This window comes from Nicotiana sylvestris, chromosome 4 (assembly GCF_000393655.2).
Source record: "Nicotiana sylvestris chromosome 4, ASM39365v2, whole genome shotgun sequence".
NCBI lineage: Eukaryota > Viridiplantae > Streptophyta > Magnoliopsida > Solanales > Solanaceae > Nicotiana > Nicotiana sylvestris.
Window position 1 is genome coordinate 164,976,046 of NC_091060.1, and position 14,332 is coordinate 164,990,377.

Here is a 14,332-nt window from a genome sequence, read left to right on the forward strand (position 1 = left end):
CATGGAGGCTAATTCCCCCATCTCCTATTTCCTGTGTTTCTTGGCCACCAGATCGGGCTTCCCTACGCACACTTCCTCCGGGATATGTGCCTAAATACGCATTCAAAGCAATGTGTGAACTAATATCGACTGGTTCCTTATTTGGCACTTCCTCAGGGTTAATCGGTGGTACACTGGCTCCCGGAGCATCTACATTGTTGTTTTCCCCATGAAATCCAAGACCATCATCGCCGTGTACATGTGTATTTTGTGAGTTTGACATGTTTTATCATGAGAACAAAAAATCCTTCACAAGAACAAGTGTGAAAATAACGTGTGTTATCAGAATTAGTACCAAAACAACCACTACTATTTTTAGCCCCACGGTGGGCGCCAAACTGTTTACCTCGAAAATATGAGTAACAATTAAACTTGTTTATGATTTTAAAGATATGTAATTTAGTCCAATACTAATTAATAACCAAGAAAACTAACGTATAAATGAAAGAAGTAAATAAAATCAAACCAGTGTGCATGCCAGTCTCGACCTCGAGCTAAGGTGGTCTCGAGGTTGGTCAAGAATAATAAAGTAAGAACAATAATGTTAAAGGACAATTCTAATGAAATATGAGCAGGAAAGTAAGAGAGTATATTCTTTGCCAATGATTAATGATCGTTACAAATGATTGGATTCCACTTTATATAATAGGGGAACCCTAAATAAGGTAAATTTCTATTTACAGTAAGGAATCTTATTGAGACAACTGTCTAACCGCCTAGTACGAATTAGTAATAATTCGTACAAATCTAATTCGAAATTTACGCCATGATCTTGAGGACGTAGCAGGAATCTTGCTCATTCTGTTACAAACTCATAACGGCTCCATCTCGGGGTTCGTCATACTCAGCCTCGGTATTCATCATGCACTTCGATCTTCGATCCTTATGTTTTGCCTTCGAACTCGAACCCGGTCCATACTAAGTTTATCCCTCGATGTAAGTCCTCGAGCCCACAAAATCGGGGTACATGATTTTACCGTATACAGTGACTAATTTATTTATAATCAAATCATGATAATTTATCTGATTAATTAGATATGAATTAATGCAAATAGTCAGATCAACTAATTAGTACTTGAAGGTGGTCTTATAAAAAAAAGGTAGTCTATTTAATTATTGAATAATAAAAAAAAAGGTAAAATTAAAAAGCTTTGTCCTTAGATTACAAGCCGAAGTAGCTTAGGAAATGTCTGAAGTCGCGACTGACAAAATTGTTTCTTAACAAAACTATATTAACCATTGCCGGTCGACAGTCGACGACGGCGACTATGGCAAAGAGAGCGAAAATAGTAAACACAATTCTCTCTACTTCAAATAAGAAATTCACCTTTGGGCTACTCCCTCAGCTCCAATGCCGTAACGCCACCCATTTTCCGGCGACTAACCGACCACCCAAACTCGCCGATCAAATATCCCGTCTTTTGATTCTCCAGCGTTACACCGCCGTAGACAACCTCAAATTTGATTTCTCCGACAACCTCGTCGACGCCGTTCTCGTAAAACTCAAACTTCATCCTAACGCTTCGTTGCATTTCTTCAAGTTAGCTTCACGGCGTCAGTTTTATAAACCCCATGTAAAATCTTACTGCAAAATAGTTCACATATTATCCAGAGCGAAAATGTTCGATGAGACTAGGTTTTATTTATCTGAGCTTCTAGAACTTTCTAGAAACGTAAAACCCGTGCCGTTTATTTGGGATGAATTAGTAGCAGTTTATAGAGAGTTCAAGTTTTCTCCTACGGTATTCGATATGGTGTTGAAAATTTCCGCGAAAAAAGGATTAGTCAAAAATGCCTTGTACGTGTTTGATAATATGCACAAGTGTGGTCGTGTTCCTAGTTTGAGCTCTTGTAATAGTTTATTGAGTAATTTGGTGAAAAATGGTGAAATATTTACTGCTTTTTCTGTATATGATCAGATGAATAGGATTGGGATCTCTCCTGATATATATACGTGTACGATAATGGTAAATGCATATTGCAAGGATGGGAAGGTTGATAAAGCTGAGATTTTTATTGATGAAATTGAGAAGATGGGTTTGGAGCTGAGTGTTGTTACTTATCATAGTTTGATCAATGGGTATGTGGAGAAGAAGGATCTCAAGGGTGTCGAAAGAGTGTTGAGGCAAATGGAGGAAAGAGGAATTTCGAGAAATGTAGTTACATTCACGTTGTTGATTAAGGGTTATTGCAGGCTGTGTAAGATGGAGGAAGCTGAGAAAGTGTTCAGAGAAATGAAGGAAGTGGATGAGCAGGTCTATGGCGTGTTAATTGACGGGTTTTGTCAAATAGGGAAAATGGATGATGCCCTTAGGATTCAGGATGAGATGTTGAGATCAGGGTTTAACATGAACTTGTTCATTTGTAATTCCTTGATAAATGGGTATTGCAAAGTTGGAAAAATTAGCAATGCGGAACAGGTTGTTAGGAGCATGAACGGCTGGAATCTAAAACCTGATTCGTATAGCTATCACACCCTTTTAGATGGCTATTGTAGGGAAAGATTGATGCAAAATGCATTCGAGCTTTGTGATGAGATGATTCGTGATGGTATCGATCCAACAGTTGTCACTTACAACACTCTCCTGAAAGGACTATGTCAGGAAGGTGCCATTTCTGATGCTTTGCATCTTTGGAATTTGATGCTTAAAAGAGGTGTTGTTCCTAATGCAGTTGGATACAGTACTCTTTTAGATGCATTTCTTAACATGGGAGAATTTGAAAAGGCTTTACTCCTGTGGAAACATATACTAGCAAAAGGGCACACCAAAAGCAGGATTCTTTTAAATACGATGCTTAAAGGATTCTGTAAGATGGGGAAAATGGCTGAAGCTGAGCTGCTTTTTAACAAAATGGAGGAGCTTGGCTGTTCACCAGATGCAATAACTTACAGGATACTGAGTGATGGGTTTTGTAAAACAGGGGAGATTGAAAAAGCTTTTGAAACAAAGGATGCCATGGAACTGCAAAACATTCCTGCCTCTGTAGAAAGTTATAACTCCCTTATTAGTGGACTTATGAAGGCTGGGAAGTTTGGCAGAGTCGAAGATCTCCTTAATGAAATGCATGACAGGGAATTAACCCCCAACACTGTTACATTTGGAGCCCTTATTGCTGGTTGGTTTAAAGAAGGATTGCCTGAGAAAGCTTTTAAAGCATATTTTGAGATGAGAGAGAAGGGATTCAATCCAAATGTCATCATAGTTAGCTCTATTATTAGTGGATTGTACAAACTTGGTAGGACTGATGATGCTAACAAGCTCCTGCAGAAAATACTGGATGTAAATTTGTACCCTGACCTTAGACGTTTTTACAGTTTTTCAAACTCTAGGACAGAGCTGCTAGATGTGCAGAAAGTTGCGGATTCCCTTGATGGAAGTGCTGCAAAATCTATTGTTCCCAATAATGTCCTGTATAATATAACTGTGGCAGCGTTATGCAAATCAGGGAAGATCGATGATGCAAGAGATGTTGTAAATTACCTCTCACTAAAAGGCTTTACTCCTGATGAGTTTACCTACTGCACCCTTATCCATGGCATTTCTTTGGCTGGTAAAGTGAATGAAGCTTTTGATTTGCGCGATGAGATGCTAATAAAGGATCTTGTTCCAAATATTGCAGTATACAATGCTCTTATAGATGGCCTTTGTAAAGCAGGCAACCATGAACGAGCATTGAGACTTTTCAATAAGCTTCATTTGAAAGGGTTAGCTCCTAATGTTATAACTTATAACACTCTGATAGATGGATACTATAAGATTGGTAAAACTAGTGAAGCCACGCAACTGCTGAAGAGAATAACAGAAGAAGAAATCCTTCAGTCATAAATTATTCCTTCCATTCTGGTAAGTGGTCTGCATAAGCAAGGTGATAGTCAAGGACCAATGGAACCTTTAAGTTGGACGATAGGAGGCTGGCTCAGGCCAAATTTTTGTGAGACACAGCACAGAGAAGGTAAAAGCATTTTGGGTCATATCGTAGGTGACCATTATGATGCTAATTATTTGGTTCAAGTAACTCTTTACCATCATCATTGTGCATAATTTGTTAAGCCATAACAGTGTTGAACCACAATTATTGCATGGATATTCCTGCATTTAGCTTGTGGCAATTATTCATCAATTTCCAAATGCTGAAATGACATGACCTTTGCGTGTTAACTGCATCATGGTCTCTATTTGAAGACTAATTTGACACATGTTTCTACAATTGACCTATCCCTCTTTGACTTTGGAATCATGTCTTTAAATGATTTGCCCTAGGTTTCCCTTAATAATCTCTTTTCCCACAGATCATGAGCCCAGAAAATTTTAATTTAGCTGATTACAATACCAGAAATTTGTAGCTGATTAAACGCTTCCTGGTGGCTCTATGTTATCAGGCCACAATACCTAGTCTGGTGTGTCATGGTTTGCTACTTTTAGGACAGAAGTACACAGTAAGAGTCTGTGGCGTAAGGGAGTGTAATTTGGAGAGGAAGGAGGGGAAGGGGAAATTCTCGGGCTTGCTGTCCCTGGAATGAGCCCCTACATGACCTGGTTGCTTGAATTTGATGTATAGACCCAACAAAGAAATATAATAGACTTCTCAAACTCATTCTATTTGTCTTAAGGCTGAACGATATCTTCAGTTTTTACAGCTAAGACAAAAGCCGGAGACCATTATTTCTTACAATCAGGTAAGACAAGATCTATTTAATCATCTGGAAAACGAGTAAACTTCCGTTCCATTTATTCTACAAGACCTGCCTCATTGGATACTTTTATGATTTTTAAGGCAGTTACATTTAGCAAGATCAAGTCTCAAGTTCTTTATTTAATGCATGAAATTTGACCTCATCTTAGGATTATGATGTTTGAGGATTTATCACCATCTAGTCTTTTCTTGGCCCTACTTTCTGCAACTCACCCAGTGGATATTTATGGTTCTTGGTCAACCTTCTCTCTTTTCTGAATGTCATTTTTCTCCGCTTGCTTCTTGTCATATAACTACCACAGACTCACCTCTAGGTAAGAGGATGACAAGAGAATAATTTATCAATGTTTCATTCGAAATGTCTGTTTTAGGGGGATGGGACGGGGAGAAGCTGAATCTTCCCTTGGTGTCCACTTCAGAATTTCTCATAGAAGTGTTGAATGCTGGGGTCGTCAATTATTAGGGAAAACATCATTTAGCTTTCTTATGTTTCCTCTCATTGCTGTTTTAATCTACATTATTATCGTTTTTGTTTTTAATGCTGGAGTGTATTCTTGTTTTATATCCAGGAGATGGAATTCAAGATACGTGTTAAATTTTTTACTGCCTTCTACCTTCAACTGTTCGTCGGTGCAAGTCGAGGGACATGTCTATAAGCTTATGGACTCTATTGCACAGAGCCTTATCAAAAGCTATCAAGTCATGAGAGGTGAATACGGCGGTTCTCCTCTGCTATTAAAAGCATTGGCTGATTAATTGGATGAACAGGTCGGCACAAGGGCGAGCTCTGAGTATCTGATCATGAAACTTGAACCTTGTAAATATGTTATCAACTCAATGTGGACAAGATCATTTTTATACGCGGAGCGACAAGAGCACAGGTAAGGGAAATCCCCAATAAGTATATGCAGGTCCTTTGATTTGCTTTTCATTCTAGTACTGCTCATGAGGTTTCAAGCATTTGCAAGCTAATATCTTCTGTAGGACTCCCTCCACTGAATCCTAAATGAGAAGTCGCTGCTCCACATAAATCTTACTAAACGCTTCCATACTACATAAGATTGTATTCTACGAATTATTTTGAAAGGATAAAAATCTCAATAACATTAAAGAAAATAGAAAATGCAAAATTTTCCTCCTGGCATGGAGTTACAAACCATGGAGGGGAAGTGTGGAAACACTATAGATCCTCCTAATTTGGGAGGGGTTTAAAAAAAAAAACTAGCTGATCCAAAAAATATCTAAAGCAAAATGAAAGCTCTTACCAAATCCATATTCAAATATAAAGAAGAAACCAAGAACAACTACGTGAAGAAACATCAACACATTCTTTTTAATCATCAATTAAGAATTTAACTAGGACACCTGTGAATATAAATTAATTGGCAAGCCATGGTATTAATAACATTTATCCTCTAAAATCACTGTTCACGATGCAAATTTCTGTGCTATAAGTTTTATATCGTAATTCTTGCTAGAACATGTTGACTATGCAATCAATGTTGCTAATTAGTTTTCCATTTCATTTACTTCTTTCTCAATTAATACTGATTGTGAGAAGTTCTAATTTATGTGTGAAGCTTCAAGGCCTTGTAACCAGGATAAATACAAAATGAACAGATAACAAGCTGAAGGTGAAGTGCTGAAGGAGCAGTTTTCCAAGGTATCACTCCTTCAAAGATGTATAAATAGCTATATATGATTAAATGGAAGCGCCCAGTAATTTTGGCCATGCACCTTAATAGTTGTTGGCGCACAGTGTGTGTGTTTGTAACATTCATTAGTTCAACCATATCATGATTCAGTTCATTGAACTGCATATATGTTAATCAATTTAACAAACATAAGTGATTGGTACTGCTTTCCAGTGAGAGGATGGTTGATATACTTCTCGTACTGTTCTTGAACGTGCATTCTGTACAATTATCTCCACATTTAAAGGTTGTTTTCCATTACTATTTGGTGGAGAATCTATAGATACTTTTAATATTGTGTTCCGGCTTTAGGTTCCTGAACTGTCCTATGGTGCTTATGTGTAAGCAGAAAATTGGTAAAGCCCTTAGCTGAAGAAGGGTTGTGTTAACTTCTGGCTACTTTTTGTTGGTTTTGACCAGATTGTGACAATCCAACACCTGCATATTTGGCAAAAAGTGGAGATTATAAAATATTAAGGGGGTCAGGCTTATGCCTCATGTGAGAATCTTCGCTATGCAAGTAAATGTCATTTTGCAATCAATCAGCTTCCAGCTACTTTGAGTTTCAATTTTCAGCCAACCTTCTATTCTCACACAATATGGAATAAGTTAAGTAAGCATATGACATTCCATATACATCAATTCACACTTGATGCAGGGGAAGGTGAAGGAGCAAAAGAGAGCATTCGATGATATGTAGCTCGTTTGTCATATCCCTTTAGTGTATATGTTAAACAAGTCCAAAGAGTTTTTATTTGGTTGGCACTTGATTAACTGAGTTAGGACATTGGTAAAGCTGCCGTAAGGTGTAAAATGGCGAGTGTAAAAGCTAAATTGGACATTTGCAAGTTAAACTAGTGCTGGAATGAAGGAACTGGAAAAATGGCACTGTATAGCTGCTGTAAAAATAGTAGCCGAAAAACGTATAAAATTTGTATATATTGAATCCTATATGTTATATACAAAAATTATATAAATTCTATACACTTTAAATAGTTTCTTGCATGAACTAAAAGTGATTGATACCCCAAACTTTGCCTATGTGTTCGAAACCTATGGGGGCTGAGGTCCTACAGACAATCTTGAAAATGGTATACAAAACTAAAAATTAGATCATTTGCAAAGCTAGAAATTGCGATAAGAAAAACTCTCAATGGCCAGTTTGGTGATATCATCATATAACTACGGTCCAAGTCTTTAACAATTAATACTGCTAGTTAACTGGGTATATACGGAGTAGTTTGTAAATTTATTTGTGATATGCTGAAGCTGTCTTTATCATTTTTTGGACTGTTATTGACTTTTATTGTCACTGTGAACAGAGGCGGACCCAGGGTTTTAACCCAACGGGTCACAAATTCTACTCAACCAGTACCCCTAAAGATTTTTAGCATTCAGGGTATCAAGTGATTTAAATTAATCATTTTTAAGGTATACACATATACATATACAAGATTTCTACTAAAATTTACGGGGTTCAATAACCCCTCAACATAACACATAGGCCCGCTTCTTGACTGTGAACTAGTGTTGTATGGTGGGCCGGGCTGGGACCGGGCCCGCGGTCCTAACGGGCTAAACAGGTCTGGTGGGCCGGTCCTTAATGGTGCAAAAAGCCCGGGGCGGGCCGGGTATGATAAAATAGCCCACGAGCCCGGGACCGGCAGGCGGGCCTGGGCTGGTCTTACCGGGCCTAACGACTACTTTTAAAAAAAACAATTTTTTTTTAAAAAAATAGCAACGGTCAAAAATTAAAAAAGTAGCCGTTGGGCTGCAATTTTGACCGTTTGGAACTTTCAAAAATAGCCATTTGGCCCCAAAACTTTATTTTAACCCCAAATTTTATATAATTACACTTTTTCCCAATTCTCAACTATAAATACCCCCTCATTCTTTCATTTTTACTCACCAATTCATCAATCTCTCTCAATCTCTCTACTATATGTGAGCACGTGATTTTTGCCTCACACGAACTACTCCAAAAAGAAATCACAAATAATTTTTCTTTGTATGCAATTTTTAGAATTTATGTGGTATTTTTGGACAATTATTTGTGTTTTGTCCGTAAATGTTTACCTTGTTATAGTTAATTGAAAAATAAAATGAGAATACATGCTGAATGCATATCTAGGATTTAAATATGCATTTAAGAATTAATTAAACCATTATTTGGCTCTAAAAGGAAAATCATAAAATATGAGTGTTATTCTATTTGTTGTCGTTGTGTGATTTTATTTTAAGATTTTAATTTGTGTGTTAATTGTTGTAAGTGTTAATTAACATTAGTGTTAGTTTTATTTTGATTTTACAAATTAATTAGGAATTGTATTTAAATTAGAAAATTAAGGAAGGAAAAGGGAAAAGAGTTCAAGAATGTGAAGAAATTCGGACTGGGCCAGTTTTTTAAAAGAAAGTCCGGCCCAATATCACACCCAACCCAGGCCCAACCGACCAGTCTCAGAATCCAACCAAACGACGTCGTTTTTGGGTCAAAGCTTCTGGGCCAATGATCTCACGCATCCAACGGTCAGGATCACCAATCCATTACCCGTGTAATATTATCCGACCCGCTTCCATACCCGTCCTCCCCACCAAACGACCCCGTATTCAATTAAAAGGGTTGATCGAGGCCGTTGATCTCACGTATCCAACGACCCCGATTAATTCAAACATTTTAATATCACAAATTAATCCCATCAGACCCCCCCTCCCAAACCAAATTCCCCACCTCTCTTCGTCTTTAACGACCCCAATCCCTCCCCAAACCCTAGAGCCGTCACACCACCCCTTCGCCTGAAACCCGGCGGAAACAACGCCGTCCGCCACCCAAATAACACCCCTGAACCCCCGAGCCTTCCTCAATCCAAATCTATGACCCTTGTTCCTCGACTCGTTATAGAACTCTTCGAATCTAAGATCGAAGAGTCGACCCCAAAACCCTAGGTCGTCCAATCCGGACCAAATCTACACCCAATAATCCCCTGACCTCCCTCATGCTTAAACCACCATTAATCCCGTTCGAATCTCGTGAGAGCTGCCCGAATCCCAAATCGAACAAAGAAAAGAACCCTAGATTCCAAGAAGTCGGAGTTCGTCGAGATTGGGGGAAAAACTTGAGGTCTCGACTGACCTTAGTCGAGTGTTTTCAGTCAGAACATTCGATTAAAGTCCGTTCGGCCTCAAAAAGGTCAAAACTGGTTCAAGACTGAGACAATTTTTTGTTAAAAATCAGAGGTATTTTTCCTTTCTTTCTTTCCTTTTATTCATGTATTCTATGTGTATGTCGTTGCCTATTTTATTAATTTGGGTGATTTTTTTTTTGTTAGATCAGTTCTGTTTCATCATTAGACCTCTTCATTTTTGTCCAATTCTGTCATTTGTTTGTGCTTGATGTAATTGTGGCGAGTTATAATGCGTATAATCGATTCGAATAAATTCGTCGATTAGTTGTTTCATTATAAATACTTGCCTCTGTTAATGTTGATTTAGGCAGCCTGTTTACTATTTTAGACTGATCGTTAAAAATTTGTTGTAAGTAATCAGTTACTTAATTCCTGTCGATTAATTCGTTTTGTTTGTTCAATAAGCAGATTAGTCAAATGTTGTTAGGTGTGTTTGATCCAGGGCCATTAGATCTCAGGGCATTGTCATTGAACTGACAATGAACCTGCCCTCATATTACCTTCATTCATGTGCATATTGATTCAAGTTTCAACTTTAGTTTCACTGTTTTGACAAGTTCTGTGTGGTGTTAATGTGATGTTTTGGTTTAAATTCAGTTTGGTTTCGTTCAGTGTATTGAAATTGTTCCTTTATTTTGCTTTAGTCAGTCTGTTCCCTGAATCCTTCATCTATATTGTAATGTTGTGTGATCCAATGTAAAGTCAGAATTATCTGATAGGATTAATGGTTTAAGTCATGATGTTTCTTGTTGAATACTAGGGCCTGATGTGGATATGACATTGGTTTGAATTCAGTTTTACAAGTGTTAATTGGATATTATTGGGTTAGAAGGTTGCATTTTAGTTAAAATTCAGTCCAGAACTTAGGAGAATTGGTTATAGCTGTAGTTTAAGGGTTTTTCAGGGGCAATTTGGGATTGAAACAGTTAGGTTTATATTTTAGTATTAATGCTTTGATAATGGGGGTATTAATTATTACACTAAGGGGGAACAAAGGGTAATGGGGGGCTGAAATTAAGGAAAACGTTTTCCTTAGTGGCTGATTAATTAGAAAAGCAGCCTTAGTGGCAGTTTTAGTGGAAAAAATCTGTTTTGAAGAACAGAAAGGGGTCGAGCACTGAGTTTTAAAAAGGGGGGCAGACTTGTATAAAGAGGGGGAAGCTGGACAGAAAAAAGGGAGACAGATTAGTTGAAAAACAGGAGAGAACTAAAAAATCAGACAAAGATTTTAGGAAAAAAGAGAGATTATCTGAAAGAAAGAAAAAAACAGGATTTGAAGAAAAGAAAGAACAGAAAAAGGAGAGAGGAAGAAAATTTTTCAGAGTTTAAATTAAGAAAGAATTGATTTTTCAAAACTAATAATTGATTCTTTGAGAGTTAAAGACTAACAGTGAAGCCTTTCTTTACAACTGAAAATCAGAATTCTGTTACTGCTTCCATGGTTTGCATTTGGTACTACTGATTTCTGGATTGGCTTTTCTGGTTTTTCTTTTAATTGGAGTGTTGTTTCGTTTGAACTTCTGGGTTTCTATTTGGTTTTCAAGTTTTCTGTTTGGTATCTGAATCGGGCTCTTGAGTTTCTGCCGCTATTTGTTACGTGAGCTGTTCTGTGTATTCCTGCGCTGTTACTGTTGCATTGCTGTTGTTGCACACTTCCTGCTGATCTTCCTCTTTTCTTCTTGCGTCCATATCAGGTACACTTCTACAAACCATTTTGATGTACGCTTCGAAGATGAAACGAGATGGCAGAATTTTAGCATGTTTAGTTATAGAAGTTTTGTATCTTAGATAAGACTTTAATTATGTGTTTTTTCTGTTAAATGAATGTTAGACGTTTGTATAAGTAAGATTGTTTTCTTTTATAAGATCATTTTGTTGGCAATAATTGATAAGTAACATTAGATTGTGGAACCGAATTCTTTGAAAAGGTATGAGCATCAATTAGTATAATATGTGTGTTATTTATAAGTCTCGCGTGAGTTCATAGTCAAATAATGTCAATTTTGTTAATACGTGTTATCAAATACCTTAGTTCGAAATCATTTTTGTAAATAATCCATGTAGGATATCAATTTGATATTGGTCGGTTAACAAAAATCTAGCTTTGAACTCACAGATTTTGGATTAGAAATAATTCGCAATTTCGTAGTTGTTGAAATTTTAAGTAACAAAGACCCGCTAATTTTAGGCAAACATGGGGATCCTTAACTTGTAGAATTAGCGGGTTTAGCATATCTGAGGAATAAACATAGCAAGGCTAAGAACATTAATTCAATAGGCATGAGTCGAGTAAAAAATGAGTTAATATTGAAGTTCAATATTTATTTATTTTTTTTCAAAAAAAAAAAGTATTAGTAATTAAGGTTAATTCTAGTTGCCAATATTTGTAAGTAATTAATACCCATTATTTGTTCATTTAACAAAATGGGCTTAGGATAGTTACAAGATGTTTAGTTTCTTTCAAAAAAAAAAAAAATACTACTTGTCAATTTTGTACTTTATTTACAATTTCAATTTTGATGATGTTTATTTCTCGTCAACAATGGCCGTAAATTGGTAAATAAATAACAACTAGGTAATAACATGTAAATAAATTAAGATATTTCTCCTTTATTTTGTAGAGACAAATTTCAATAAAAAATGTAGGCATTTTAGGACTGTCCTTTTAAAAATAAAATGAGATGAGCCTCGCCCAATAAAATGCACTAATTGCGGGGCCCTCAATAAATATTTAATTGAGTATTTAGAATTCGGGATGGACTGTTTAGTGAATTCCACAGTCTTACCCATAAATAATAATACGCTAATCGCTTTAGGCACGATTTAATAATAATACATTCTTAAACACGGGTGCGCATTTATGCGACCCAAATCCAAATCCTAAAACATTGAATAAAAATACGTTCCGGATCGCGGGTGCATTTTATGTGACGCAATCCAAAGACATGTTTTTAAACGATGTTCACATTCTTGTAAAAATAATAATAACAATTATGAAAGCGGTAAAAAGATAAAATTTGCACATAAGTTCATATTTGTATAAAATCAGATAATCAAGCCGAATATAACAGTTGAGCGACCGTGCTAGAACCACGGAACTCGGGAATGCCTAACACCTTCTCCCGGGTTAACAGAATTCCTTATCCGGATTTCTGGTTCGCAGACTGTAATACAGAGTCATTCTTTTCCTCGATTCGGGATTAAATTGGTGACTTGGGACACCCTAAATCTCCCAAGTGGAGACTCTGAAATAAATAAACAAATCCCGTTTCGATTGTCCTTTAATTGGAAAAAACTCCTTGTACCCTCGCGGGTGCCGGAAAAAGGAGGTGTGACAGCTCTGGCGACTCCGCTGGGGACTAGACCTAGAACCACTGGTTCAGGGTTAGAAATTCGAGCTTATATAAATTGTTATATTTGGTTTTATCTGATTTTGTTAATATTTTGGCTCAATGTGCTAATTGATTGCCTTTTACCGCTTTAATATTACGTGAACTGTATATAAACTGTGCCGAAACCCATCTCCTCTCTGAGTCTTCTGAATCATGAAGAAGGGTGCACTTCGTGTGACTTCTTTTCTGTATAGTGTCTAAATTCCCAATTTAGAACGAGGTTGGATAAGTTGCAAAGCCGGTGAAGCTTCTGTATTCCCGGTACACTGCCTCCCCCTCGGCTCGAGCTGTCCGCTCAGGTAAGCCAGGTCTAGAACAAACACCCAGGTTCTGAACCTAGAATAACTCATCCTCATGCCGGATCCCTAATAGGAACGCTTATTTGCATCATGTGCATTTTGACTTAGGGGACTCAACACAGGGGTTGGGTCCGTCTAGGGATAGCAACCTGAAATAAAGACCGTCCTGAGGCATCTTATTTGTTTTATGTGCATTTATTTGCTCAATCTTGCATGTTGACCGACTTCTGAATCTCAAAAAAATAAATAAAAAAATAAGAGTTAAAAATTCAAAAAAATATTTCTTTAAACGTCTTACTTTTCAAAAAAAAAAAATCTCTTCGTCCTCAAAGGGCGTATTTGAAAGCCGGGTCATTTGGAATATAGATAGTTTTCGAGTCAAATAAAAGTTTTTCCTTATTTAATCACTATAATAAATGTGCAGGATGAACACAAGTCAAAATGAACCGTTCTCAGTCTGTAGCGAGGTCCCTTTGCAACTCCACATGTGGTGGAATGATATGGAAAATGATAGTAAAAAGATAGTGGAAAGAGTTTTGGGAGGTTTTGTCGATCTGCTGAATATCAAGCCAAGGACAGATATCATCGAGGCTCTAATACCGTTCTGGGACCCAACCCGCAACGTGTTCCGTTTTGCTGACTTTGAACTTTCACCTACACTAGAGGAAGTCGCCGGATATGCGGGGTTGAATGGGAAACTAAGAGGGCAGTATTTACTTTCACCAAGACCAGTATCTCCGCACGCGTTCTTGGATTTGCTAAGCATTAGTCGGAAGGTGCAGAATGATGATTTGTCGAAGGGATGTTGTACTCTCCAATTCTTGTATCAATGGTACGGAATTCCTCAGGGTTTTGAAAAACCAAACCTCGGATTAATTCACACTGGGAACAGAATCAAGTGGGAAGCAAGACGTACTTTGGCATTTATCACAGCATTTCTGGGAGTTGTGGTCTGTCCCCGCAAAGATAAAAAAATAGAGATAGGCCTTGTAGGGATGGCCGATGTTGCAATCAAAAGAACCGACAGTACT

At 37.3% G+C, this 14,332-nt stretch overlaps 1 protein-coding gene across 2 annotated transcripts; it reads left to right on the top strand.

Moving 5' to 3' along the window:
- The first annotated feature begins 1,202 nt into the window (after positions 1–1,202).
- Positions 1,203–7,368, top strand: LOC104212554 (putative pentatricopeptide repeat-containing protein At1g19290). Of its 2 annotated transcripts, XM_070172324.1 has the most exons (4): positions 1,203–3,993; positions 5,304–5,615; positions 6,315–6,397; positions 6,849–7,368. In XM_070172324.1, exon 1 carries the CDS (start codon positions 1,308–1,310, stop codon positions 3,864–3,866), a length of 2,559 nt encoding a protein of 852 aa, XP_070028425.1. In that variant the 5' UTR covers positions 1,203–1,307; the 3' UTR covers positions 3,867–3,993; positions 5,304–5,615; positions 6,315–6,397; positions 6,849–7,368. The 2 variants fall into 2 exon arrangements, with proteins under 2 accessions (XP_070028425.1, XP_009760158.2); XM_009761856.2 differs by lacking the exon at positions 6,849–7,368 and having other exon boundaries at positions 6,315–6,621.
- The last annotated feature ends 6,964 nt before the right edge of the window (positions 7,369–14,332 follow it).